The 25,836-nt window shown below is 43.2% G+C and overlaps 1 protein-coding gene across 3 annotated transcripts in view; it reads right to left on the bottom strand.

The window, feature by feature from the left end:
* Nucleotides 1-25,836, bottom strand: part of GATB (glutamyl-tRNA amidotransferase subunit B) — a 76,004-nt gene that overhangs the window by 14,104 nt on the left and 36,064 nt on the right. For all 3 annotated transcript variants that reach the window (XM_039875976.1, XM_039875974.1, XM_039875975.1), the window contains 5 exons: nucleotides 22,556-22,669; nucleotides 19,573-19,657; nucleotides 18,851-18,895; nucleotides 16,185-16,374; nucleotides 5,217-5,350 (listed from right to left, as the gene is read on the bottom strand). In XM_039875976.1, coding sequence (XP_039731910.1) covers nucleotides 5,217-5,350; nucleotides 16,185-16,374; nucleotides 18,851-18,895; nucleotides 19,573-19,657; nucleotides 22,556-22,669 — 568 coding nt within the window. The remainder of the gene's footprint in view (nucleotides 1-5,216; nucleotides 5,351-16,184; nucleotides 16,375-18,850; nucleotides 18,896-19,572; nucleotides 19,658-22,555; nucleotides 22,670-25,836) is intronic.

Raw genomic sequence — 25,836 nt, 5'->3', positions numbered from 1 at the left:
CATCTTACATGGAAGGCTTCAGCGTTATGTGTTTGTCCCCAATCCCGAGGCCAGCGTATCTACCTGTGGAGGAGGAAAGTGGGGTCTTTCAACTCTCCCAACTTCGTTCAGTCCATTAGAACTCTTTCAGGGGCACAACCCCGTCTCCAGCTTGCTGAGGGAGCAGACACCCTGACACCTTTACAACCACGACCCCGCCCCACCCAGCTAAGCCTGAGAAATGTGCTGCCCCACACAATCCTTGAGCTCCCTGTAGGCCCAAAGTCCACGTTCTCTGCTTCCGTTAACATGGGACACAAGAAGGAAGGCACTGGAACTTGGACATCCAGGTGGCTCTTGTTGCTCAATAATCTTTTTGTTCATTTTGCTAATTTCCTGGTGCCCCTACTGATGCCACTGTTCTAAAAAGCCTCCTTCCCACTCTTCTCGGCACACACCGCACCTCCCACTTCATAAAGATGTCAGCTGATGCAAGATTCCGACGTGTCAATGGTGCCCTCTTCTCCCATCAAAGCCCTCCACCCAAGCTCTTAGTCCCATCACTTTCAGCTCCTACAAACCCTACTCAGATGCTTATTTCCTCTCTCCTGCAGCTTTAATCCCACACCTTCACAAATAATCAGATCTTCCCTTTCTTGAAAATGCCTTCAAGTGACCTTGGCAGTCACTTGCTTCTGCCTGGTTTTCTACCTTATTTTTACCAATAAAGATCTGGCATCAGTGGCTATTTTCAATCCTCGTAAGTACATGGTGTTTGGATTCTAACCCTATCCCTCTACAGCAGGAGTCCCCATCTCCCAGGCCACAGACTGGTACCATGATCAGCCTGCGAGAAAGTGAAGCTTCTTCATCTGTATTTGCAGCCTCTCGCCAGCGCTGGCATCATGGTGTCAGCTCCACCTCAGATGAACGGGCACTAGATTCTCATGGGAACACCGGTCCTTGGTGCCGAAAAGGTTGGGGACTGCTGCTCTACATAAGTTGGTCCCTTAAAAAACTGCCTCCCTTCGCTTGTTGCCAAACCTGACAGCTTTCCGCCATTATGCTGTACCCCGACTTCTGGGCTATATTTAGCCCCCCTTGTGAAAAATCCCTTCTCCTAGGGCCTCTAGATTATCTTCCTTCTTCTTGATTATCCCTCTCCTACTTCCTGCCTGCCAATGACGAGCGGCCTCGGTGCTCCTTCTGTGGTTCTCTGCCTTCCCGTTTGGTAAAGGAGGGAAGCACATCTGTTCCCGAGACTGCCACTGCTTCTTCAGTCCCACTAAATTCAACTACCTCTCGAGAGGTCCCATCTTACCCAAACAACAGGTTTAAACCAGGGCTGGCAAACTTCTGGAAAGCCCCAGATAAATATTTAAGGCTTTGTGGGTCACAAATGTTCTGTCACATATTCTTTGTTTTAGTTTAAGAGGTAATAACCAGTCTTAGCTCACAGGCTGTAATAAAATCAGGTCTGCCACATAATCTCTAACATGATCGCAGCTCTTGCAGCCCCAGTCTTGGATGCTAGCCTACATATCACACTGCAGGACTACCTTCCTGTTACTATCAGTCCCTTCTTGGCTCCAAAGCCTTTCTTGGTTTCCTAGAGTTTCAGAAGTTGCTGCCATAGCTGACCTGGAAGTCTGAGATACTCCACTGGACTGGACAACTGGACAGTTGAACTTCCCTGATTTTAACCATGAAACACTTGGTCTGGGAATCTGTAATTTCCACTTTCTTAAGTAAATCAAATCTGTTATTAATAGTAATTTGGAATGAGATATTAACAAAAACACAACTTTCAAAGTAATATACTCAAAATAATGAAAAAGCCAAGTTCAACGACAGCTTTTCTGATTGGACCCTGTAAACACCAGTCTTCTGAGAGGTCTTTAAAGATGAATGCTGACTTGCAAAATCAGTTCCTGCCCACCTGATCTCTAGCGTGTTCCCTGTCAGGTGTCATCATGATACTATCGCTAGCTTTGCAGCTAGCTGTTCGAAGCTTTGGGAATGTTTGTGCTAGTGGCCGAGGTGGTTCATTAATTAATGTCTATTCCAAAGTGAGGCTGCTATACCCTGTCCTGCTAAAAGTTCTCTGATGAGAGCTGCTGCAGCTGGGTTCTGGCTACTCAGTCCTTTTTCTACATAAATTGTAAACAGAGCAGTTGCTTAGCTTCCTCTTTACCTGATTTTAGAACGAGCAAGTACAGTTGACTCAATGCTGGGGTTAGGGGTGTCAACCCCCTGTGCAGTTGAAAATCAACATAAAACTTTTAACTCCCCCAAAATGTAACTGCTAATAGCCTACTGTTGAGAGGAAGCCTTACCGATCACATAAACGGTCAACATATTTAGTATGTTGAGTATATTCTTACAATAAAGTTACAGAAAAAAATGTTATTAAGAAAATCATAAGGAAAATAATTTACAGTATTTACTGAAACAAATCTGCCTATAAGTTGACCTGCGCAGTTCAAGCCCGTGTTGTTCAAGGGTCAACTAACTGTACACTTCTACTTTGATGTTGGGTACCCTTTGGGTTCTTAAAACTCTAGTGCTTTTGAATTGTTTGGGTAAATACCAGGGGCTCCAAGTTCACTCAAGAGGCTAATTTAGCAACCTCAGTTCCTTTACACGACTGTTAAGCAAACCCCTAATTTCACAGACCACGATATAAAGAAACAGATCTGAAAGTCAGGGGACTTGGCTTCCAGGCCAGCAGCTGTGCCACCTGGGGGACATCACCTTACCCTCAGGGCCTCAATTTCCTCATCTGCTAAATGAAACTGCTGGGCCGGAAGACATCTAAGGTCTCTGCCAAGACGAAAGTTCAGGATTCCTAGCCAACAACACAGACGCAATACGTTTAAAGTTGCGATTTATATTTCAAACCACATCTTCTTGGAGACTTCCTGGCTGCTGCTAACATCATCTCCCTCCTCTCCACTCCCATTGCACTGCGTAGTGCCCCAAAACAGGAAGCAGCACATTCTGCCTTGAATTAAAACTAATACCTAAGTCTAGTCCTCAGCAGGGACTGAGAGCTTCCTGAGGGCCTGGGTCCTGCTCACCTCTCCACCCACGGTGGGGAGGGGTGCTCTATACCTGTTCACTGGATTCATGGCTGAATGTCCCTGTGACTTTCCACACCCTCCATGTTCTCGTTCTGCTCCAATTATATAGTCAATCATGCTTTTCTGCCATTTCCATTCTCTGTTCCTAGCTATGCTCCTCCCTAGTCCCAAAAACATGCCGGCTCGTGGTCACTCCCACGGCCTTGGCTCCCCACTGGTGCACCCCAGCCCTCTCCCTCCCCAAAGCCCATCCATCCTTTAAGGCTCTGGCACAATGGTATCTCTTCCATAAACTCTTCTGATGGATTCGGACTTCATTAAACAGCCACAGCACTTCTGGTGTAGATACTGGGGTTTCTGAATAGAGTCACGGCCTGGAGGACCGTAATAAAAGGCAAAACGGCAACAGATGCCATAGGAGTTTAGGAGACGGGGTGGCCATGCTGAATACCCCAACATGGCAAAGGAGGGAATTAGCGCTGAGGCCTACTATGTACCAGGCACTGTGTGTTTTCGTCTCGAAAACCCTTGGAGGCAGGAATGGTCATTTTCACTTACAGTGAGGAAACTGAAGGTCAGAGAGGGGAACTCATCCAAAGTCACTGCTGGTAAGTAGCCAAGTAAGGAAGTACACTGACCCCACGTGGCGACACTGACAGATGCATACATACACGGTGAGCAAGTGGCTGAACAGGAAGTTGACATTGTGTAGTTAGCTTCTTTGAGTAAACAACTTTTTGGAAACATATCAATGCATGCCTGTCTTCATGTCACTTCTCCATGGTCTTGGATGTTGCTGAAACTATAACACACCCACCAAGACCGGGCTCCGCTGAGGCTAGGACTTTGCCAAAGTCTTGCCATCTGCCTCTGTGTCCCTGAGGACTTCCTCACATTTGCTCAGGTCTTGGCTTAGTTGCTACCTTCCCTGCCCAGAGCACCTAACTCACTGCTCTTTACCCCACCAGCTTCTGGACTCTCAGGTCTGAAAGCAGAGACTGCATCTGCCGTGTTGACTGGTCTTCCCCAAAGCTTAGCACAGAGTCTAAATTAACAGGTGCTGAATAACGAACAGATGAGAACGGTCAGATTTATACCCCCCAGATGTCTGTCGGCTATAGATCCATACATCTGACGGCCTGTTGGTTACCCCCATGAGGGGGGATTTCTGTCCTACAGGCAGCTCAAACTCTGCATGGCCAAAAAGGAACATGGCACACTCCCTTACTCTGTCCTTCTCAACTTATTTCTTTACCTCCTACCAGACTGAAAAACGCTGCTCTTCACTTCACTCCACTGCTCAGGCGAGAAATCTGAACGTCGTGCCGATGTGAGATAAATACTCTCTATCGGATCGCCTCACTTCAGCCCTGCTTGTGCCACCCCACCCCAGGCCCTGGGCACTTTTCCTGGGCACTTCTGTAAGAGGCTTCCAATCGGGCTTCCTGCCTCTAGTCTGTTCCCTCATCCCATTCCCCAAAGTGAAACCAGAGTGTGCTTGTGAGCTACAGCTTTCAAGAGCTCTTGACAAAGGCACACGAAGTCCTCCAGGTGGCCTTCGCCCATCTCTGCAGTTTTCTCCCTTCCTCTCATGGCTGCCCACCTCATCACCCTGAAGTTTCTAGTGCCTGCCTGTCCGTGTGTCACAAAATTGCTTCCTTTGTCTGAATGCCCCGGCCCTCCCCGCACTTGGCAACCCCCACCAGTTTGGCTCAAGCATCACCTTCGGGTTTTGGCTCAAGCATCACCTTCCGAAGGGACCCAGCCGATTGCCCTGGCCCCTTTAGCACATTCACAGCGCCCTGTGCTTGCCTCCAGAGTAAGGATCCTGTTGAGATGACTGTCTGCTTTCTCAAGGTCTACAACCCCTCCAACTTACAAACTCCTGTCTTTCTCATCTGCAGGGCCCAACACAGCACAAAGGGCAGTGCAGGCAATCAGAGACCTGAACAAACAAGTGAACGTTCAGATATGATGGAAGACAGCTTTAGAATTTGAAATTCACAGGGCATGTTTGTGTCTTGTGAGGAGATCCTGGGCGGGAGCCAGGGGGTGGTGACAGGGAGAGCAAGACCCTGGCCCTGCCCTGGAACTCTGTGCTTCTGGACACAGAGTTCATCACCAAGGAAGAAGAAATCCCCATAACCCACTTACCTCTCACTGACGGCAAGATTCTGTTGCTTTAAAAAACCCAGAAAAGTATTGAGGACCCAACTAGTCACTTTTTTGGGCTCTGCCCTAGTTTCTTTTATCACATTTTGGAAGAACTCCAGTAGGCCAACTTCATTCTGTAAAGAAAAATAAATTATATAAACCCCTCCAAAACTGAAAGACCAACATTCTGAAGACAAATCAAACGGCCGCCCTCTGCCTCCTCTGAGACACCGACTCATTCTTTCCTAAACGTGGAGATGTCACCAGACAATTCTGATCACTTTCAGTAAATAGCAAGTATTCTTCTCCTGTCGCTACGTATTTACATAGCATTTTCTCAAAAGAATGAATGTATTTCGGAGCCTGACTTTATGGACCAGAAGATGGTGGAATATGCCATGCCCCCAACTCACTCGCCCTCTCTGTGTCAGCCTATATACACTGCATCCTTTAGCCTCAGGCCCACGACGTCTGGCCTGAGTTTACTGTCCTCTTTCCGAGGCTGTCCTCTGTTGGAAGTCTTAGTGATTGCTAGAATAAGAAGGTAAGAAGAACAAATCAAGAAGGAACAAACAGAACAATCTACCTCTGAAAAAACAAAAGTGGATTGTAACTGTATTTATCCTCATACTGCCCCAAGAGGTGAGAGAAATGGTTTTCAAAATGGGTACACTTAATGGTAGAGGGAGCAACAGTTTTCAGGCCTTCAGAGCCAAGCTTGGCCCAGCCGACCCAGCCTCACATCTTGCTCCATGAAAACAAGATGGCTCATCACGGGGCCTTGTTTGAAGAAGACTCTACTGTTGCTCCCCCTCTGGAGTCGGCTCCATAAGGGAGGGACCATGCTGTCCTTTCACTCTTAACTAAAGCTAAGTCAGTGCTGGGCCATGGTAGCTGCTTGGTTAAGTATCAGTGAACGGAATCCGCTCGCCATGTGGATTTGAAAAAAAATATATCACATGGGAATGCTCATTCTTCATCATATCATGTGCACCTTTAACTATTAAAACTGCCACAATTATGCACTGGAGTAACTCCAAGGCGTCTGGTTAACTGCCAGCTCAGACCGACTTGGCAGAACCAAGAAATCTGGCTACGTCCATCCTCTTTTTCGGTAAGAAAAATAAAGATACGTTCTACTCACAAAGGGGAGGCTGAAGTTTCCAAATGCAGAGGGGACCCATTTTAAGTAGGTAAATTTCCCCGACCTGCTGAAATTCCAATCAAATCAAGCTTAACTTGAAATATTCCTTCTTATCTTGAAATATTCCTTCTTAACTTTATTCTGTAGTTAAGGCTCTCACCCTTGCTCCTTTCAGAGAACTTTCATTAAACAAAAGAACTTTCTGCAAGAATAATATACTAAGAAAAAGCAATACATAATAACAAAAGTGCTCTGAAATTTTGACTATTGTCGATGCTATAATATACACACAGGCACACAGTTGCTAAGGTAGAAATTCCATAATAAAAAAAATCTATGTGCCCCTTGTAACAGATAAATTCTGTGGTGACCAGCCAACTGAATAATCCCAGAATCATCTCCTGAATCTCTTTGCAAGCCAATGCTGTTATTCTGCTCCTGCTAAACCAGGGCAAAGGCCACATGAACAGCCAAAGCTTGACTACAGATAAAGGCAAATGCAGGCAGTAAGAGGAGGAAGTTCTGCTTAACTTATGGAAAAGTATTCAAACCTCCATGATGCTACACAAACCACTAGGGAAGTAGAAAACCACCATCCGGCCCAAATCACACGAGTAGAACTCCCCTTGTTCTAGCCCAAAGAGGCTGGCCCGCTGGTGAAAAGAGCTGTCAGGAGAAGAACTCCCTGCTTTGCCAGGGAAAGGTTTTCTAAATCCACCTAGAAATATTGCACTTGAACTTACAGGCTTGGCTGAGTTGCTGGGATGTGATGAATATCTATTCTTTCCCCTTGGGTGGTTTTTGTATTGGATGAATAACATGGCAAGACAGATTTCTGTTTGTCTTTTCGTGTCAGTGCTGTGATGAAGCCTCTCTGAGCTGGAACCATACTCCACTGGGGTATCCGTGGTTTCAGTACACAGTATGAAGCAGACATGAAAATCTGCGATTGTGATAGGATGAGCTACAGGCAGAGGGGCTGAGGGAGGCTGAGCTGCTGCCGCCCAGAGAATGAGGGATCAATAAAAAGTCACACATGGGTGCCCGCTCTGGCTCTTTATATTAGAAACCCGCTTTTCAGGAAAAAAAACACACAGCATTCTAGGTAAAGTTGTCTTAGTTTTTCTGTGAGATTGGCAAAGGCTAGTAAGGTTGGCACAGATCTCAGAAGTCCCTGGTGAACATGGCAGTGCGGCCATCCCGTTTTCTCAGGAAAACAGTGAGCCAGTGATTCCCTTACATAAAAACCATTCTAAGAGCAATGCAGAAAGGCCACTGTATTAGGGGACCCTTAATGTCCTTCTTAAAGGCAACGAGCAAGTGTTTGACTCAGCACTAATATACTCTTCATCAGACAGAGCTCAAACTGTAGCCACACAGTACGTCAAGTCTCCTGGCCAACTGCAACTCTAATTGTTCCTTCAGAGATAGCTAAAGCAGCAGGAACAACTGGTTCTGTCTTTCGGATAATACCAGACAGTCTTTACAGCTCTATGACCAGGAAGCATCCTTTTCACATTTTAATCAAATTTCCCAAAGCATTCAATTACATCCAGAGCCGATGCCAGGTCAGCCTCTTAGACGCTAACAGGGACCCTCCACCGCTAATGGATCTGTCAGCTGGTCAGTGCGGGTGTGAGGCAGACAGAGGGCCCACCTCGCCTTCGCCGCCTGCTCTGGGAAGTGAGCCTGATTTACTTTTTCATTGGGCCCTGGAAGCAATGGGCTCCTAAGCTGTTGTTCGCATTCTGCCTTCAGAGATGATAAAATATAGGAAGACTATCCAGTTGGAAAAGGATAAAGGCCGATTTCTCAACTGCCATTCTTGTTCTAAGTCACACACCCAGTGAACCTGATAGGGATGAAATTAGCTGAACTATATTTGGAAGTAGAATGTAACCTGATAAAGACAGATTCCCAGTGGCAGATTCAGAGAAGAAAAAGCCCACAAAGTATAAGCTGGAGAACAGCTGGTTATGTGGCACAGAGTGACCTGGCAGCATAGGGAACCTAGGTTAGCAATCCGGGTGAGGTAAAAGGCTTTCAAGAATATTTCCAGAACACTTACGAGACACAGAGATCAGCGGCCAGGCCTGTGGGGAACCTCACACAGTTGCTGCTGCTGCTAATGATATTAGTGAGTTTTAACAGCAATGACAGCTTAGGACAGGTGCCGGGCACCGTCCTAAATGCTTTCTCTACATTAACTCATTTAATTCCAACAATGAGCCTATGAGGAAGGTACCAGAAAAACTCTCCTTTACAGACAAGGACACTGAGGCACTAACTTGCTTAAAGTCACACAGCAAGAAAGCAGTAGAGCTAGGATTTGAACCACTACAGTCTATGCTTTTAACCTCCACGTTTCGATGTCTCTGAGGAAGGAAATGTCACATGCCTGCCTTCTCGGGGACCGATACCAGTGCCAGGTATGATGTGAAGCAACCTGCTCATCAAATGAATGCCCTTTCCCATCGCTTCCATTATTTTACTTCATACTGTCAGCTGTTCAAAGGTTCTTAACACATTAAAAATGTTGCAAAGGCCCTCAGCAATTAGCTTAGAAATTAGAGAAAATGACAAGTTCACTTTCCACTTTTGCCAATGTACACCAGACCACGTGGCACCCTGCTGTGGCAGGACGCACACCTACTCCCAGATCAAGGAGGAAGACAGTGACACCCTTCCCCACCCAGAGCATCTCTCCCGCATCCCCTCCACACACTTCCTCAGAGAAGTTACAGTGAACATGCTCAAACTAGGACACCATCCAGCGCCTTTTGACATCCATCACAGGTAAACCCCACTGCGGCCTGTAGTCTGGGCATTAAGCGCACTGCATTTTACTGAGCTCCAACTGCTCTCATCCAGGTGACTCATGTGTGGCTTTGCACCTAACTGGACAGGTCATGCCTACGATGGGAGCAGCTGACTGCACAGGAGACCCCGCATCTGTGGACTAAATGACAGTGGCTTCAACTGGGCAAGACTCTCATATGTCATGACATGTCATTTTGTGGAGGTGCAACCTGGAATTGCATCCACCTGCTGTGTGTGGCGGGGCATTAGGGTGGGTATCCACTGAGCATTTCTGGAGACACTGTAAGAAGGCCCAGCATGTGCCTGATGGGGGCTCTGCTGTTTCCTCATTATGCCTGTGAATTTGGTCATTCTAACAAAGAGAGAAAAACAGAATGCAGACCCACCAACTTTATGAAAAATGGCCCCGGAAGTAACACCAAATGCTAGTGTAGGGAAAGAAATGGAAATTAGGTAAGGCGGCTCGAGAGAGTAGTCGTCTGGGGCAGAAAGCAGAAGCTATGACTAAATTAAGGATTAAAATGTCCAGCGAGGCGGTGACTTGGATCTGTGCTGCGAATGAGTCCTCTGTTTTTCATGGAAACAAGTAGTGGCTGTGGAAATCTTAGAGGGTAAAAAAAGGACTCATCCAGAGGAGTCTTTAGTGGGAAAAGAAAAGGTAGTTAATTGCTGGTGTGAGGCCAGCACAAGAGACGTCACTCTCCACTTGAGTATGTCAGGAGGAAGCCAGAATCTTGAACCATCAGTGCCACTTCGAGGAATATAGGGATCTGCAGAAGCTCTGAAACTGACCCAAAAAAACTGAGGGTACGCCCTCTAGGTCTGTCCCAAGGATTAGTCCTATTCTGGTCCCCATGATTTCCACCCTTGGGTCACGTTCCCAGCAGGGTTTGTGAGCCTCTAAAATCAAAGCAAAACTCTGGTCCCAACAATTTCACTTGTGCTCTGTCCCCAGCAAAGCTGGGAAGTACACACATCTGAGTTCAACTCAGAGACCCGGTTCCATTCAAGGGTTTTCTCACCTACAATTGGCTTAGACTAATAGGACAGAGAACTTACATTCTCTGAGATACATTAAATCTGAGAGAGATCTGAAGGAGACCAGTTTGGGGTTAAGATTTGCCCTTGGATAATCCAAATCCAAATAATTCAGGTAAGAAGAGTTCATAGTGGACAGGCATAATTAGATGACTGTATTTGCAGGAGTGGTACACATAAAGCATGTTGTCAAGAAATCAATTCTGATTATAATTGCATTTTGGTGTCCTTAAAGACACCGTTGTCCAGTGGGTCCAACACAGAGGGAAGCTGCGCTACTCCACAGCAGCCTTCTGTTAATTATCTCCAAAAGGAAATGAGTTCACAAACAGGAAATCAGCCTCCAAGGTACATTAGCCCCTGTGAGTCCCCAAGGCTGGGCACTCGGAACCCTCACTCCTCCCTGCACTTTTGCTCCAATGGGCATGTTCCCAAGGGATCAAATGGCTGAGCCCAGAGGGTCCTCATCTCTGAAAGGCCTTTGTCACTTACATCTGAAATAAATGAATCGTTGGTTCTGCAGAAATTAGAAGATGCATATTTTTATTCAACTTTACCAGAACAAACTATTGGTTATTTTTCCAGTGCATAAACTAACTGTGAAAATATCCTTAAGCTGGCAAGCACTGGGAAGAATATTATAAAATGAATAAAATCAGTTTTGAAAATTGCATGGAGCTGAAATATGGTGAGTGATGATGTTGACCAAATGGAACTACCTTCAACAGTAGTTAAGAGGGTGAGTACTTTGCTCCCCAGTAAGTCTGGGCAGTCTAAAACCAGTCAATATGGTTTCAGATGCTTTTCCAGACTATTAGCTTTAGAGTAGTACTGCCTCTGGGATATATAGATATTTATCAAGGGAAATTATTTTATAGGCAATTCATCTAGAAAGAAAACCAGGGCATTTCAAACTTACTAGAGACTCAAAGCAAAACTCTTTGAAAACAATCCATTTAACAACCATCCATAGTCACATCTTTTGTTTCTTTGTCCCTTGGAGACACCTTAACCTTTTCTATAATGTCAGAAACAAACAATTATGACTTTAAATGGGGAATAACCAGCTGGGGAAAATGAAGTTGTTCAAAGACTACACATCTTGAGGCTGCATACAAATACACACAAATATGGCGGCACAGGTCACCGATCTGGATGGTCACGATCACATCTTCCTACAGTCTCACTGGGGCCATGCTGAATTTTCCTTAACATCTTGCTTTGTCTGGCTCTCGATGTGTTAACATTGCTCTTTTTTCTGGCAGCATTTTCTTGAGAGTCTGCTTGGCTGTATTTAGACTTTAGATTCAGTGAAGATTCTGCTATGTCTATTATCTTTAGGGTAAGTAAATCATATCCTTTCTTTCTTCAGCTGGGAGGGTATCAGCTACCTCTACAGAGCCCTCCCAGCTCCCAAGTGTCAGAGGTGAGATCTGGAATCAAGAGTACCTATCTTAGTGTTTTAACCCCCTGTCCTGTAGGGCTACCCAGGAGAGTTAAAAGCAGCACAGATAAGATAAAGCTCTTACATTTGACAACAGCAAAGGGCACGAGGCAAGTATAGCAGGCCCTCAAGAAACACTAAGTTGGAGATGCTATGCCATTTCTTCACTGAAATCTCCCATTAAGAGATGAGACTGAAATCTGTCTGACTTCATACACAGCCAGTCGTCCTGTGAGCTCAGATCTGTTCCTTGCCATGTGCCGAGCTACATGACAAGATCATCCCACAAACCCCACACGCTCTGCCCTATGGGGAGACCCTTTTCAATAATTCAGTCAGCAAGAGCCAAGTATCTAAGGCAGAAAGTTTAAGAAACAAAATAAAGCTACAGAGAAGACTTTCCATTTCTTTTCTCTGACTTAAATTTTCTACTTGGAAAATGGACATAATTTGTTTTTCTTTGACACTGACTAATTTTTACTAAAATTAGTGGACAGCACTTTCTTTTTATTTATAAGGCAGTCTCGCATCTTAAAATCCAAGAGGGGTGGCCAAAAGTTTTAAATGACTGATGTTCTATGGCTGTGCTTCATGAAGCATTAGTGGGGCTGATAAAGCATCCATGGTAAGAAAAGTTAAAATTCTATTTTCTCTTTTAAGAAGTCCAAAACACCAAGGAACTTGAAAGATTATTTTTCTTTGGCACTGTGGCACATTCTACATGCAGGCAGGCAGTAGAGCTTAGAAATGAAGAGCCTGGGCCCTCCCCGAAGTCAGCCGGATCTTACCTTAGCTCCCCACAAGCTTGGGGAAGTTATTTAATGTCTTACACTCAACCACAGTAGTTACGTTTCCTCACTTGTAAAATGGGTAGATTGATACCACGTACCTCAGAGGGCTGCTGCAGGATAGATTAAAAGGTGGGCTGCTTTAAACTGCAGAGCAGACTGTCAGTGAGCAGCCTTTTTTATGTGCTGCTTAGGCAAATGACAATGTTTGCCTTTGCTGAGTCAGGTAAGGAAGAATTTAGGAAGAGATGCCCCCAAAGACATCACCCTGGGACTGTTTTCTAAGAAAACATATGTGCATAGTCTTGATCATTCTAATAATTACCCTCGGATATACTGACTCAGAGAAGGACTTGCTATGCTATTAGAATCTCTCATTTTCTAATACCTGGATCTCGGCTTTGCATTTCTATTTTTCAATCCTTACGAACGAGGTCAGAAATCAAGGCAATTTGACATAACATATGGAAGCAAGGTTAGTTAACTAGGCTGAAGTTTCAGATGGGCAAGATATTTTTTACGTGGCTGGAGAAAAAAAACAGTAATACAGGTTTCTGTTGGGAGGGGATTATCAAGAGGGTTGAATAGAAAAAATCACAATGTACATTTGGATGTACATTCAAATGAAATCAGTTTGAAAAACTAGTCAGAGACCAAGTGACCCGTATCTGGTCACAGTCCATGGCGTGCCTGAAGTGGCAATCCAGGACTTCTCACTGAGTTCAGAGACACAGGTACCATTCCATGATCTGCTGGTTGTCAGACGGGTGGTTTGTGCATCTGACCACCGTTGGAAACAGGGAAGCTTTCATCAGGAACACTATACCTCCTGGGACTTTCATGAGTATTGTCACAGAATCCCAGGCCTTCACTCATCCATCCTCCATTCACTGATCAAAGATTCACTGAGTGCCTACTATGTGCCAGATATTGTGGTGGATGCTAAGATATTAGAATTCTGTAACTATCAAGGATAAGTTAGCAATAAATAATTCAGTGCTTACTACACAATAAAATGACAAGATAAATTAAAGACTAGAGTTAAATTCTGATATTATTATTTGTGAGTAAGCATGTGTGGGGGTATGTGCTTAATGCTTAATTTAATAAGCAATGGAAAGGCATGGAGCATGGAGCTGAAGCTCTGCAAAGCACACCTCCACCACTGCTATTTATCTAATGAATACTCCTGGGCACTCTTTAAATTGAAAGATGGTTCATTAGATTTGTGCATCTGCCCTTCTCAGCAATCTGTTGTGTTTCTGATGAAGGCAGGAAAAAACAAGAACATATTTTCGTGTATGTTATGAGTCACTCAGCTTCCAATGATTACAAAGCCATAAAAAGCTCAGGATGCCTAATTTCAGGAAAACAATTTGTCTAAATCATTCCCTTTCCATTCCTATCAAGTTCTCTTCTCACTCACCTTAGCGATCTCAAGTACTAGCCCTTAAAAAAAAAGATAACCAATCCCCTAATACATTATCTTCAAGCTATAAAAATAAGTAAATTTTTAAGATATCAAAAAATGGGTCTCTTCAAAAATGGCTCGAAAACCACCTTTGTCTTGATGTTTTCTCCACTTGTTCTAATCAAGGCAATCACTACCCGCTCTGGGTTCCTCTCCTGTGTTATACATTTATCTATTGCAATCTGCTCGAAGAGCTGGTTAAATTGTAGTATCTGCTGTGTTCATGTAAACAAGCTCTTCGAAAGCAAAGAAAACATCGTAATAACAAAAAACTCTGTCCCTGTCTCAGCACCTGCTACGTAAGAGATGTTAATAAAAGTGCTAAACTGACGAGATCAAAGGTAGGTATCCTAAAGGGGAACTTAAACTATGAAAACATAAACTCATGTATTTTCCACCCCCCAGCAAACATTCACGCAAGGCCTCCTAGGTACCGACACTGTGAAAGGCACATGAGTGGTGACGAGACACAAACATGGCTATGAGTGTGCCCCTGCTCTCAGAGAACTCACTCACAACCAGGGCAGGCAGACACTCCCTGCTCGTCAGAGGCCAAGTGTGACAATCCTATAGAGATGCTCTCTGAAGGGGACATCTATTTTCAGACAGTGCTCTGAAGAGAAATAGCCATATTCTTGGGAGGGGATTCGGAAAGGTCCTTTCACTTATCTTATGAAGAAAGTTGATACACAAAAAGAATTTTTAACATTCTATTTAGTGGATTCTTTACAGAAATCATAGTCTTGGGCAAAGAAATGGCCAAGATATCCAGGTTCATCATTCACTACCTCCAAGAGCGGCCTTTGTTTGCCTGGTAAAACTGCGAGTGGAGAGAGCTAACTGACACCTTTAGCCTTGGTCCCTGTCCTCCATTCCCTACAGAATTTGGCAGATATGTCCTAAAATGCAGGACTGGAATTTAGCATTTAGTATTTATTCTGGAATTTATTTCTAGTGGGCTGGAAATTCAAGTGGTCAAGATAGTGGGGAAGATGTGTAAGACTAAAACGCAGTCTTGTTAAATCGACCTAGGAAAAACACGGGTTAAAGATGTTTGTACAAGATGTTGGCTGATTCACACAAAGATCTGGCTTTTAGCGCTGCTGCAGTGCTCGTCTCTGCTGAGAAATAGAGCAAGAGGATGAAACGACCCTTGTCTTAAAGGTGCTGAACAAGATACACTAATAAATAACTAAAATACAGTGATAGAAGTGCCACAGAGGTAGCAATAAGCTACCCTGGCAGCCCATAAGAGACAGTGATCAACTATGCCTCAAGTATGAGAAAACAATCATGCTTAATCATTTCTGATAGCAAAAGAGGAGTTTTCATGTGTGATTCACTGGATACTTCTCAAATTAGCTGATTTACAGATGATAAAGAGAAAAATCATTTATTCAACAAACATTCAATTGCCTACCTTGTACAAGAAATGGCTGGGTTGCTATTATTGAACTGTATACATTTACATTTAAATATGTATATCCTAATATCCCCATATATTTGTTATTGGTCAATTAAAATGTAAAAATCCAGTTTCCAGAGATTCTGCTGCTCCAAAAGTGTGGCATATGCCTAGTCCCTGAAAGACACAGCAGCAAAACGTTCCACTTCCTCCCCAGTGGACAAGTCGAAGACAACTGTGATACAACGCTACACTCACTGATGCCGGATCACTTTAATGTTGCCATGACAAAGAAAACTGCAAAGCCCCAAGCAGCTTTGAAAAAAAATGGAAAAATGCCTACACAGATCTCAGTGGTGTCAGATTCTCTAATGCTCTGTTCAGATGCATCCTCAAGCCTCAAAGGACTGACGCTTTTCGTCAGTTTTTAGCATTTTGTGTGGAATAAATGTTTTCTTCTACATTTATTGGTAAAAACGACTAGCTGGCTTTTGAGAACCTAACTTCCTGCCAGACCCTGTCATGGTTCAATACTGCTAAAACCCTATACATGGATTTTTGTTTATTCTGCAGACACATGGAAAAACACTCATCCATAACATCTGGACTGTCTTCAAGAAGCCTCCACGGATGCTGTGAGCAGCCGTTCATTTCTACATAGATGAAATGAGACAAGATTCTGCTTCCGGTTTTATGAGGCGCATCTACCAATAAGGGTAGCGAACGAAGTTTATCACACTTTAAAATTCTTTTCAGAAGCATCTATTGTACAATTACCCTCTCCACTCAGAGCCCACACCGTACAATGTTATCCTACCTGCCGAGCTGGATTTATCTGAGCTTCTGATCAATACCTACCAGCAAGGTGAGGCTGTGTTCCGGCAGCATCCCGTACTGTTGAACGAGCTTCTCCCGGGTCACGCTGGGGAGCTCAGGGAGCTGCTCTCGAATCTGGTCGATATTGATCACTTGCTGTGGGTCTGCGTTGGCAGGCAGAGACGCTGAGTCGTAGAGTACCAGAGGCGGAAGGTTGGGTTCAGGAATAAACCTGGCCAGAAAGGAGACAGGGCCTGACTCTGAAGTATTTAGTTTAATAAGAAAAATACCCTATTATCAATATGAAAGTTTCTGTGTTTAGAGGCCATATTACTTGCAAATATTTTCTAATGTCTTACAATATCGATTCTCTGTTTTCCAGGAGCTAGCCTTTGCACAAGTGTAAACTATAGCTTGAAACTCCAAAGCTGCCACTCTGTGCTTAGGAACTAGTGATGGATGAAAAAGGCACAACATAGGGCTCATGACACACTATGATGGATAATTGTGGATAAAGTATGTATTTCTAAAGATATGGGCTGGAAAAAGTAGGACCAAATGAGAACAATTTACTTATCAGGGAGGAAGATGACTTCCCCCATTTTTAAGTTCCACTATTTTTAGCAGAATTTGTGTAATAAATTCAAAGTCAAATAAGAAAACATTTTTTCTTGAGAAGAAGAAATGAATGGATTTTGCCTAAATAAAATGTAGAAGCTAGTTGGGGAGGGAGAAAGGGATGAAAAAGCAGAGTACAGATTTTTAGGGCAGTGAAATTATTCTGTATGACACTGTAATGGTGGATATATGTCATTATATATTTATCAGAGCCCATAGAATGTATGGCATAAACAGTGAACCCTAATGTAAACTACAAACTTTAGTTAATAATAAGGTGTCAACTTCCGTTAATCGTAACAAAAGTACCACGCTATCCACTAATGTCAGATGTTATTACGGGAAATCAAGGGTCGCAGGGGGAGTACATGTTATATACCAAGGAACTCTCTGTAATTCCCTCTCAATTCTGCTGGAAGCCTAAAGCTGCAATAAAAAAAATAAAGTCGGTTAATTTTCGCCACTGCAAATAATCTTATTAACTCATTTCCTGTTTAGAAAAAAAAGTGCAGCTTGCTGTTAGCATTAATTTAATTTTACATAAACATACTCTTTGAGGCAGAAGCAAACTGACTGGTTTTCAATGTGAAAATAAAATATAAAAACTTCTTGGAGTTACTTTTAAACAGAACTTGTCTCTAATCTTAATGTAACAGAAATGCACACATAAATCAGAATCATCAAATGAATCTTCGGCTAGCAACTATTTGAGAACAATGTTAACATCACACATAGGAATGCTATGTTTTTCAAGATTCGACATTGTTAAGTGATCAAGAATTACTATATTTTGTAAATGGAAATACCACTACTAAAAACAGAATGGTATAAATAGAATGATGCCACTTGTTTCCAAAGACTATTGCTATACAATAGTGACGCCAAAATAATAACAAAAGTGAGATATTTTGTGGCAAATTTAGGGGGTAGGGTTAGGATTGTGATCCGCGAGTTATCTGTGTAAATGCAGCAGCGCAAGTGCCACCGGCGAGTATTCTGGGCACAGACAGGAAATGGGTTAAACAAAGATGTCCTGCTCTCTGTTTTATTCCAGCATCACTCGTTTTTCTCTCCTTATATTTGTCAGAGGCTTATGTAGAAGCAGGACAATGCAGAACAAACAGTGGCTCCGAGGTAATAGATTAGAAGTGTGAGCAACCCACCACCTCGACGCTAAATCTATGCTACGAATCAGTCTGACTTCTGAAGGTAAGAGGGATCAAAGCGGGGCTCTCCGCATCCCATCTACTAACCTGAGGGATAGAGCTGAAGACACCAACCAAACTAAAAGCCTCCTCTATGCTTAGTGAGAAAGCAGCACAAACAGAGTCAACACTGGAGGACAAAGATGTTCTTGGGAAGAAGGACTGGACCTAGAAGATCACAATTAAAAAAATCTTGACTCTGAAAGACACCATGAGAGGAATCCTTGAGGTGAAGTTCACGCTAAGGGTTTACGAGTTGCTGCTTTCCCACATCACGATGCTACACTTGTTCCTCAATGACAGCAACAGCTACACTTACATCATCTCGCACTTCACAAAGGAGAGATGGGCTCATCTCAACAACTTTAACACATTAAAATTTCAATCTTTGCAATCTGCTAAATTCCATGGGGAAAAAAATGAAAGGATGCAGTTTCCTTAAGCCTGCCCTTATCATCTGCTTTATTTCTGGATCTCATATTAAGTCTAACTTGTTTATCAATTAATAGCATGACTTGAGGCATGAAGAGAAATGCCATGAACACACACATTTCTTCTCAAGGAACTTCATTTACTGAATTTGTAACTGAATGTAAGAATAGGAACAGGATAGGCTCCATCCTCAAATGCCATCCTCTTAGCTCAATTACAATAACTGTCACACAGAGGAGTGAACAAGTGTCTTCCAACAGTTGAATCCTGTCTAACAAGAGGCTACCGAATCAAGAATATATTTTTTCTCTCAGTCTAGATTTTCCACCATGCAGCAATAACAAAAAGTGGTTTCTAAAAACTATCCGGGATCATCAGGTTGATCTGTAAGTAGATTTGAAATATGCCCCAACCCCAAATATATAATGCTATTTTGACAAGAGAAGTAATCACCTGTAGTCTTGTTTTCCTTCTTTGTCTCTCATTGGCACGGTGCACCTATGAAAGTTAAATAAGAGCATTAAGCGAACATTGCACGCAGCACTGGCTAGCACACATGCAGAGAGGAGATTCCTTACCAATAAGAGACACAAGCAAATGCAAGCTCATCAGTGTTCCTTGGGAGGCACTTTGTGACTACATTAAAAAATATTTAAAAAATAAATGTTCAGAATGCTAATTAAAAAAAAGAAATTGTTTCAATGATTCCAGCTTTTAACTAGCTTTAACTCTAGGCTTTTGAGCTTTGTTCAGTCTTCTGCTAAGAGTAAAAAATCTTTAAAACTCTTAGAAAATTAGAGTCAAAGTTACCTAAACAAGAAAAGGCACCTCCACAACCAGCTCTAAACTTCCTTCTGCCTCTAGCTTAAACTAGTAGAGCTTAAATCTGATGGAATTTAAGGAAGTCAAAGTTCTTGCCGCAAAGCAGGTAATCTGGAAGCAAGAGAAGGGCCAGGACCTAAGAGTAAGCACTATGTTTAAGTCTGGTTCAGTTTAAATCTCTTACCAGCCCTACAGGGTATATTATATCCTTGTAGGGGACAGCATTTTCCGAATTTTACTAACGAGGAAACAGAAGTACAGAGAAGCTAAGTACCTTCTTCAAGGTCACATGGCTGGTCTGTGGTGAACTCAGCCTGGAACCCCATCCAGCTATACTCAAGATGCAAACTCACCCCAGCTTGTAATCGAATGAGCGAGTTTCATTCAGAATTTCACCTCCATTCTCAAGTTCATTGATTTGCCTCTGAATTTCATAGTCTAAGAGAAAAATATAGTAGTTTAGTATATTTTTGATTCAACTAGTCAAGCAATAATCAGAAATGTTTTTCAATCTTTAAGTAAAAAGAATAATCAAGACAGTTGTTTAAAATAATTCTTTCCTATATAGTACTCCCTCCTTATCCACGGTTCCACTCTCTAGTTTTATCTGTATTCAACCACAGTGTGAAAATATTAAATTTCCTCAAAGACATTGTCTGCTCCTGACATTCAACTACTGCCATTATCATGGCTCGATGACCCAGGATCACTAGAAGCAGTTGATTCTCCTTCTGACAGTATCCTCAGAAGGTCAACAGTAGCCTAATACTACATCGCCATGCCTATGTCATTCACTTCACTTCATCTCAACACTTAGCCATTTTATTATCGCATGTCATCTCAAGAACGAGAACGGTAAACACAGTATAATACGATATTCTGTGTGAGAGACATTTTCATAACTTTTATTACAGTATATTATAATTATTCTATTATTAGTTATTATTGTTAATCTCTTTCTGTACCTAATTTCTAAAATGAATTTTATCACAGGTATGTGTGTATAGGAAAAAATATATTATCTATAGAGTTCTGTGGTTTCAGGTATCCATCCACAGGGGTCTTGGAACATATACCCCATGGATAAGGGGGGACTACTGTACACTGTATTTTCTTCTTGCTGCCATCATAGAATAATAATAATGATGCTGGAAAGGGTCTTTTAGGAAGCACTATTCCCTCCTTTTTTGAGTAAACTTGGGTTCAGAGAGATTAAGTGACCTAGTAAGATTATACGACTTGGCAGAAAGGCTAGGCCCACTACCAAGGCTGAGTGACTCCAGATCTAGGATTGCTGCCTACCAGGAGTTCTTATCCTGGGATCCATGACTGGGCTCCAAGTGGTTTTGGTATCTCCTGAAATTATATACAAGATGTGGGTGTGTACAGATGTACATTTTTTGGAGAGAGGGTCCAGAATTTTGATTATATTTTCAAAGGGATCTATGACCCCAAAATGATTAAGAACCACTGCTTTCTGAAACATTCCCTCCTCATCAAACAAGGCAGGCTGTGGTAATCAAAACAGCCATGACTGCTAAGCTTCTTTATGGAAACAGTTCTGGCCTGCCCCCAACTCCCCGCCCTGCCACACTACCTTCCCTTGCCGGAATCCAAACTCTTATCTCTGCTGCTAAGCAGCAGCAACATCAAAGATGTCAGTTTTTGCTCAACTCTCCCACTGTGATGCTCTCTGACTGACATGAGATGATGGCTAAAAGACCCAAAGGAGGTAGAAAAATGGGGCGGGGCGGGGGGTCAGGAACTAAAGACTTGGTGAATTAAGCCCATTAACAGTAAAGTGTTGGTTCTTCCAGTCTGAACAGACCACAGGGAGAATTCTGTCTCAGACTGCTGTTCTGAAGGGTACGTCAGGACAACAGAAGGTTAGGGACAGTCAAAAAAACTGGCGAGGGTCTCCTTTATCACTCATTATAGATTTATCTACCTAAAATATTGCTGTCTTTTTTTTTTTAAGGTCACTGTCACCATCTCTTAGAATGAGTCCCAGTACTTACTACCCACAAGGTGAAGTAGAACTTTCTTCCATTCGTTGCAAGCTTTCCCTTCACAAACTGGGGTTATACAGGGTTTTCTCTCACCCATACCTTTCATGGCTTCAGAAGCATGTATTGTGTCTCCTTTTAGAGATGGAAGTATGTCTTCGTGTGGGAAGTCCCACTCCTTCTTCCTCCATAAGTTTCCCCTTGACCATTTTAATGCTCTTTTTTTCTGAAAATTTGCAGACTCGGAGTGCCTTCATTGAGGCTGGTTGACATTTCAGGTTAGAATAATAAGGTTTTATAAGAGACTAGACAATCTTTTCTGTATTTTAATTCTTTTCCTGACAAGACCCAAGACTCTACTCAACATTTGGGCTAGAGCAATGCATTCAGCTGTCTTGTTCTCTGTGCATCCTTGAGAGGGTGCGCTTTAAATCACCCACCCTTCTTTTTTCCTCTCAAGATATCTTTGGTTTTAAAAAATATTTTTATTCTTCTGAAATGTCTTCCCCTCAGATTCATAGTCATCTACATTCTATGGGACTGCCCCAGATGTTTATCTTGCTCAACCGTTCTATTTTAATTATTAGTATACACTTGTTGACAGTGAAATACCCACAGCACGTCTTGCTAAAATAATATCAAGATTTGGTTACACAGGCACATGCAATCTATTAGTAAAAACTAGAAAAATACATTGACCAATAAGATCAAATTATGGCCAATAGCAAATGAATATATAAAACTTTACAAAATTTTATATATTCAAAGTTTTATATATTCATTAGCTATTGGCCATAATTTCAGACTGGGCAGAAAGCATGTGATAAATAAAAAATCAGAGCTGTAGTATATTGCAGACTCCCTATAAAGAAGTGGAGTCTATTTCTCCTCCCTTTGAATCTGCTTTTAATTCAATCTGCTTTGAACAGAATGTATTGGAACAAACATTGTGTAACTTCTAGAGCTGAGGACTCCAGAGGCCTTGAGGCTTTTGCCTTCATCTTCCTGGAATCTCTCACTGCCATAGAAGGCCCAGGCTAGGCAAGTGAATGAACAAAGACCATGTGGATAGACAAGGCTAGCAGACATCCAGCACCGAGGCCCCAACACATGAGTGAGGACATCTTATACCCTCTGTTTCAGCTGAGCTGCCAGCTTCCACAGCCACATGAATGAGCTGAGGCAGGACCAGTAGAAAAACCACCCGATCCACAGAATTGTGAAACCTGAAATGGTTATTGTACAAGTAGCTAAGGTTTGGGGTGGCTTGTTACAAAGCAATAGATAACTGACACAAAGAGGTACATTATGAGTAACGGCTGACATTTACCTATGGCTTTGGCCAAGAACCTGGCGCTGTTGAGATTCTTTACTTCAGTTCGAACGCCCAAAGGCTCCCCAGGGTGATGCACAGATATATTAGCATCCACTCTCAACTGGCCCTCTGGAAGGAGAGAAAAAAGACAATTCTTTAGAAATCCTGAGACAACATGGTCTTTTTAAGGAGAGTGAGTGTCCAGGCAAGCGACATCTAACTCTACTTGCTGTTTAGTTATAGCAACTTAACTTTAGAGATGGTACAGTTAGTTCTGAAGTAGACGGCTGCTACTTCTGTCCACTTAAGAGAATTCCAGTCCTGAGGCATCCAAAGTGTATAGGGGTGTATATGTGTATTTGTGTGTATGTTCTGTGCACATGCAGAAGAGAGGAGAAATTCTGGATAGACCAGCTGAAGAAATCTCATTTCTCTTGTGTCAAATAAGAAAAACAACACTGTTAAAAAGAGATTCACTCTGCAGTTTTATTCTGAAGCTTTTTCAAAGAGCTGGAGCTGGGGTGGCAGGAAGGCCTTAGAAATGACTACCCGACAACTGACCCTACACTGCTGTCCAGTGGAACGTGGATTTCCAACAGCAGTTCTGAAAGATTTATAAGAGAATCCTTGAGAATCTACAGCTCAAGGGCAAGAGCCAGAAACCTGGGCATTTATTTCCCTTCCTCTAGGTACTGTGATGATCTCTTCCTGCCACAAACAGGACTCTGAACCCTTCCCGACTGCTGAGGATATGCTGCAGCAGACAGCTGTTATGAAGGGGAGAGTCTGTCCCCATCTGGGGAGGCCGCTTCAGATTGGGAGTGATAACCCCTAAGGAAGCAGGTGGTTTAGACTAACTTGGAGAGGACTAAGAGGCTCCCGGGGCGGGGGGAGGGGGGAACCCCAAGACACATAGAGAGATGAAGGTAAGAAATACTCAGATTTTACACTCTACAAAGTATAGCTCAAATTCTCTGTTCTCCAATCTCATTTACAATATTTAAAACAGTACAGGATGAGAAGATAAAATGCTGGAATTTTATTTTCCTAAGCAGATTTTTAAATTAAAAAATCTGCCAAACCTAATGTTCTGATCGGCTGAATAAAGACATTAATTTCCCCAGATTCCACAGCGAAACCATATTGAAATAATAAAGTGACATAAGTTAATTCCATGCCAAGAAAGGAGACCCTCGGAACTGGTTTCTGTCTTTCCCCCAGTGCTGTGCTGTGGGGCTCAATGTCCAAGCTTGAGACCAATGGCTGGCCGCTGCTTGCCCTGCTTGCCACTAATTCCCTCAGGAAAAGGGCTCACCTCACCCGCTCTGGGACTGCAACCCCACCCGTGACAGCCAGGGAGAAGGTGCCCTTCATTTCGGAAATTACCCTATGTCTCTAGTGCTGACATCTTGACACTTTTGAGGAACCCTGTAGCCCCTTTCTTGACAATCTGTGCTTACACACATCTCAAATCCCAGATATTCCTGACATCCTCAGATGTTTGATCTAGGGACTCTAAGTCATCATCTGCTTCTCCGTTTTCTTTGTTGCTTATATCCAAACTGAAAAGCAGATCCTACCAGTTCTTCCCTCCAAATATACCCCGTACCTGTCAGTTCCTCTCCATTTCCACTGCCGCCACCCTTGCCCGAGGACTTGGAACTCCAGGCCCAGGCTACAGAACCGCATCCTGACTTTTGCCACAGCAGCCCCTCCCTGTCCTGCCACCCACGATGCCGCTCCGACTTTCACCCTGCCACAATGTGGTTTTCGTCGCTATCGTCGCAGTGCCTGCTCACGTGGAGAGCCAGCTCCTAGTGGATCGTCTCGTCTCCCCTGCTTGATGTTCAAGGGCCCTCATCTGGTCTTGGTTGACACGACCCACATTTTCCCACTAAGCACTCCATGAGAAAGCTCCTCTATATGCTCTCCATACACTCTCTTCATCAGTGTTACTGTCCCTAAACCAACCTCTGCTTATCCTTCCTTCAAGGTCCTACCTTCTCTCTCCTAAAAACCCTCATGGAAAGGCTAGTTTCCACTAGTGGCACCTCTGAACTATTAGAATATACATAATCCATAGCACAGAATCTAGCATGTCTACAGTCTATTTTGAATTAATCTTATCTTTCAGACCAGAATGGAAAGCCCTTGAGGATTGGGCCCAGATTTTAAATCGCACACCTCTTGCCTTCCCAAGGACATGTTGGTCATCTCCTCTCTCCCATATTAGTCATTAATCTCTCTTTAGCATTAATTCTGATATAAACAAACGCGATAGTATTTCTCATTTAAAAAACTAAACCAAAAATCTACTCCGTTGAACCCAATTCTTTCTAGCAGTAATCCAGCTACTTGTTCCTCTGCTTCCCTTTTCAGCAAATCCTCTCAAACCATTTTGTTTTTGTTGCATGTGTTGTCTTCATGATCTCACCTCCCATTTACTCCTAAACTTGCTTTATCTTGGCTTCTGTCCTCACCTCTCAAAAAATGCCTCGTCAAAGTCACCAACAACCTCCAGTTGCCAACACCAACAGAGACTGGACACAGTCTACCTTCACCTATGGGACACTTCAGCAGCATGTGACACACGAACTAATCCTTTCCTTCTTACCTCCCTCTCTCAGCTTCTCTGACCTTACACTCTTCTGGTTTCCTTCCTACCTCCCTGGACACGCTACTTCCGTTTCATTTGCTGGCACTTTCTTTCCCATCCAAACTCAAGACTGTCTTCTTTACTTACTCTCTGCACGGTTTAAATGCCATGTATGTGTTGATAACTCCTTAATATTTTTCTTGACTAGACCTCTACTCTGAGCTCTACACTGACCTCCAATGTCTACCCGACACCTCTGCTTGGAGGTCTCCAAAGTATCCCAATGGCTTCAAGTAAATCCTGATTTACATCCTTACAAAACCATTTTTGTCTTCGTCTTCCCAATTTCGGTAAAGAGCAACCACTACCGAGCTCCTCAAGCTTCTTTGAAGGCATCCTCGATTCCTTCCTGCCCCCGACCTCCCCGCCAGCCCGTTAACAAATCCTGTTATTTCTTGAATCTACCCATCTTGAGATCTCCGTCTTCACCGACACCAGCCCTGTCTACAACAGTGTCAGTTTCCACCTGAAGTACTGCAGAAGCCTCATAACTGGTCTCCTTGCTTCACCTCTCACCCATTTGAAATCTACTTTGCACAAAGCAGCCAGAGTGGTTTTCTAAAACATTACACAGACTATGTTATTCCCTTGCTCAAAAGCCCTTCAATGACTTCCCACTGCACTTGGAATGAAACCCCAC

The sequence above is a fragment of the Pteropus medius genome, unplaced genomic scaffold (genome assembly GCF_902729225.1).
Source record: "Pteropus medius unplaced genomic scaffold, Ma_sr-lr_union100, whole genome shotgun sequence".
Classification (NCBI taxonomy): Eukaryota; Metazoa; Chordata; class Mammalia; order Chiroptera; family Pteropodidae; genus Pteropus; species Pteropus medius.
Note: the sequence above shows the minus strand (reverse complement) of the source record. Positions and strands in the feature narration are given on the sequence as shown.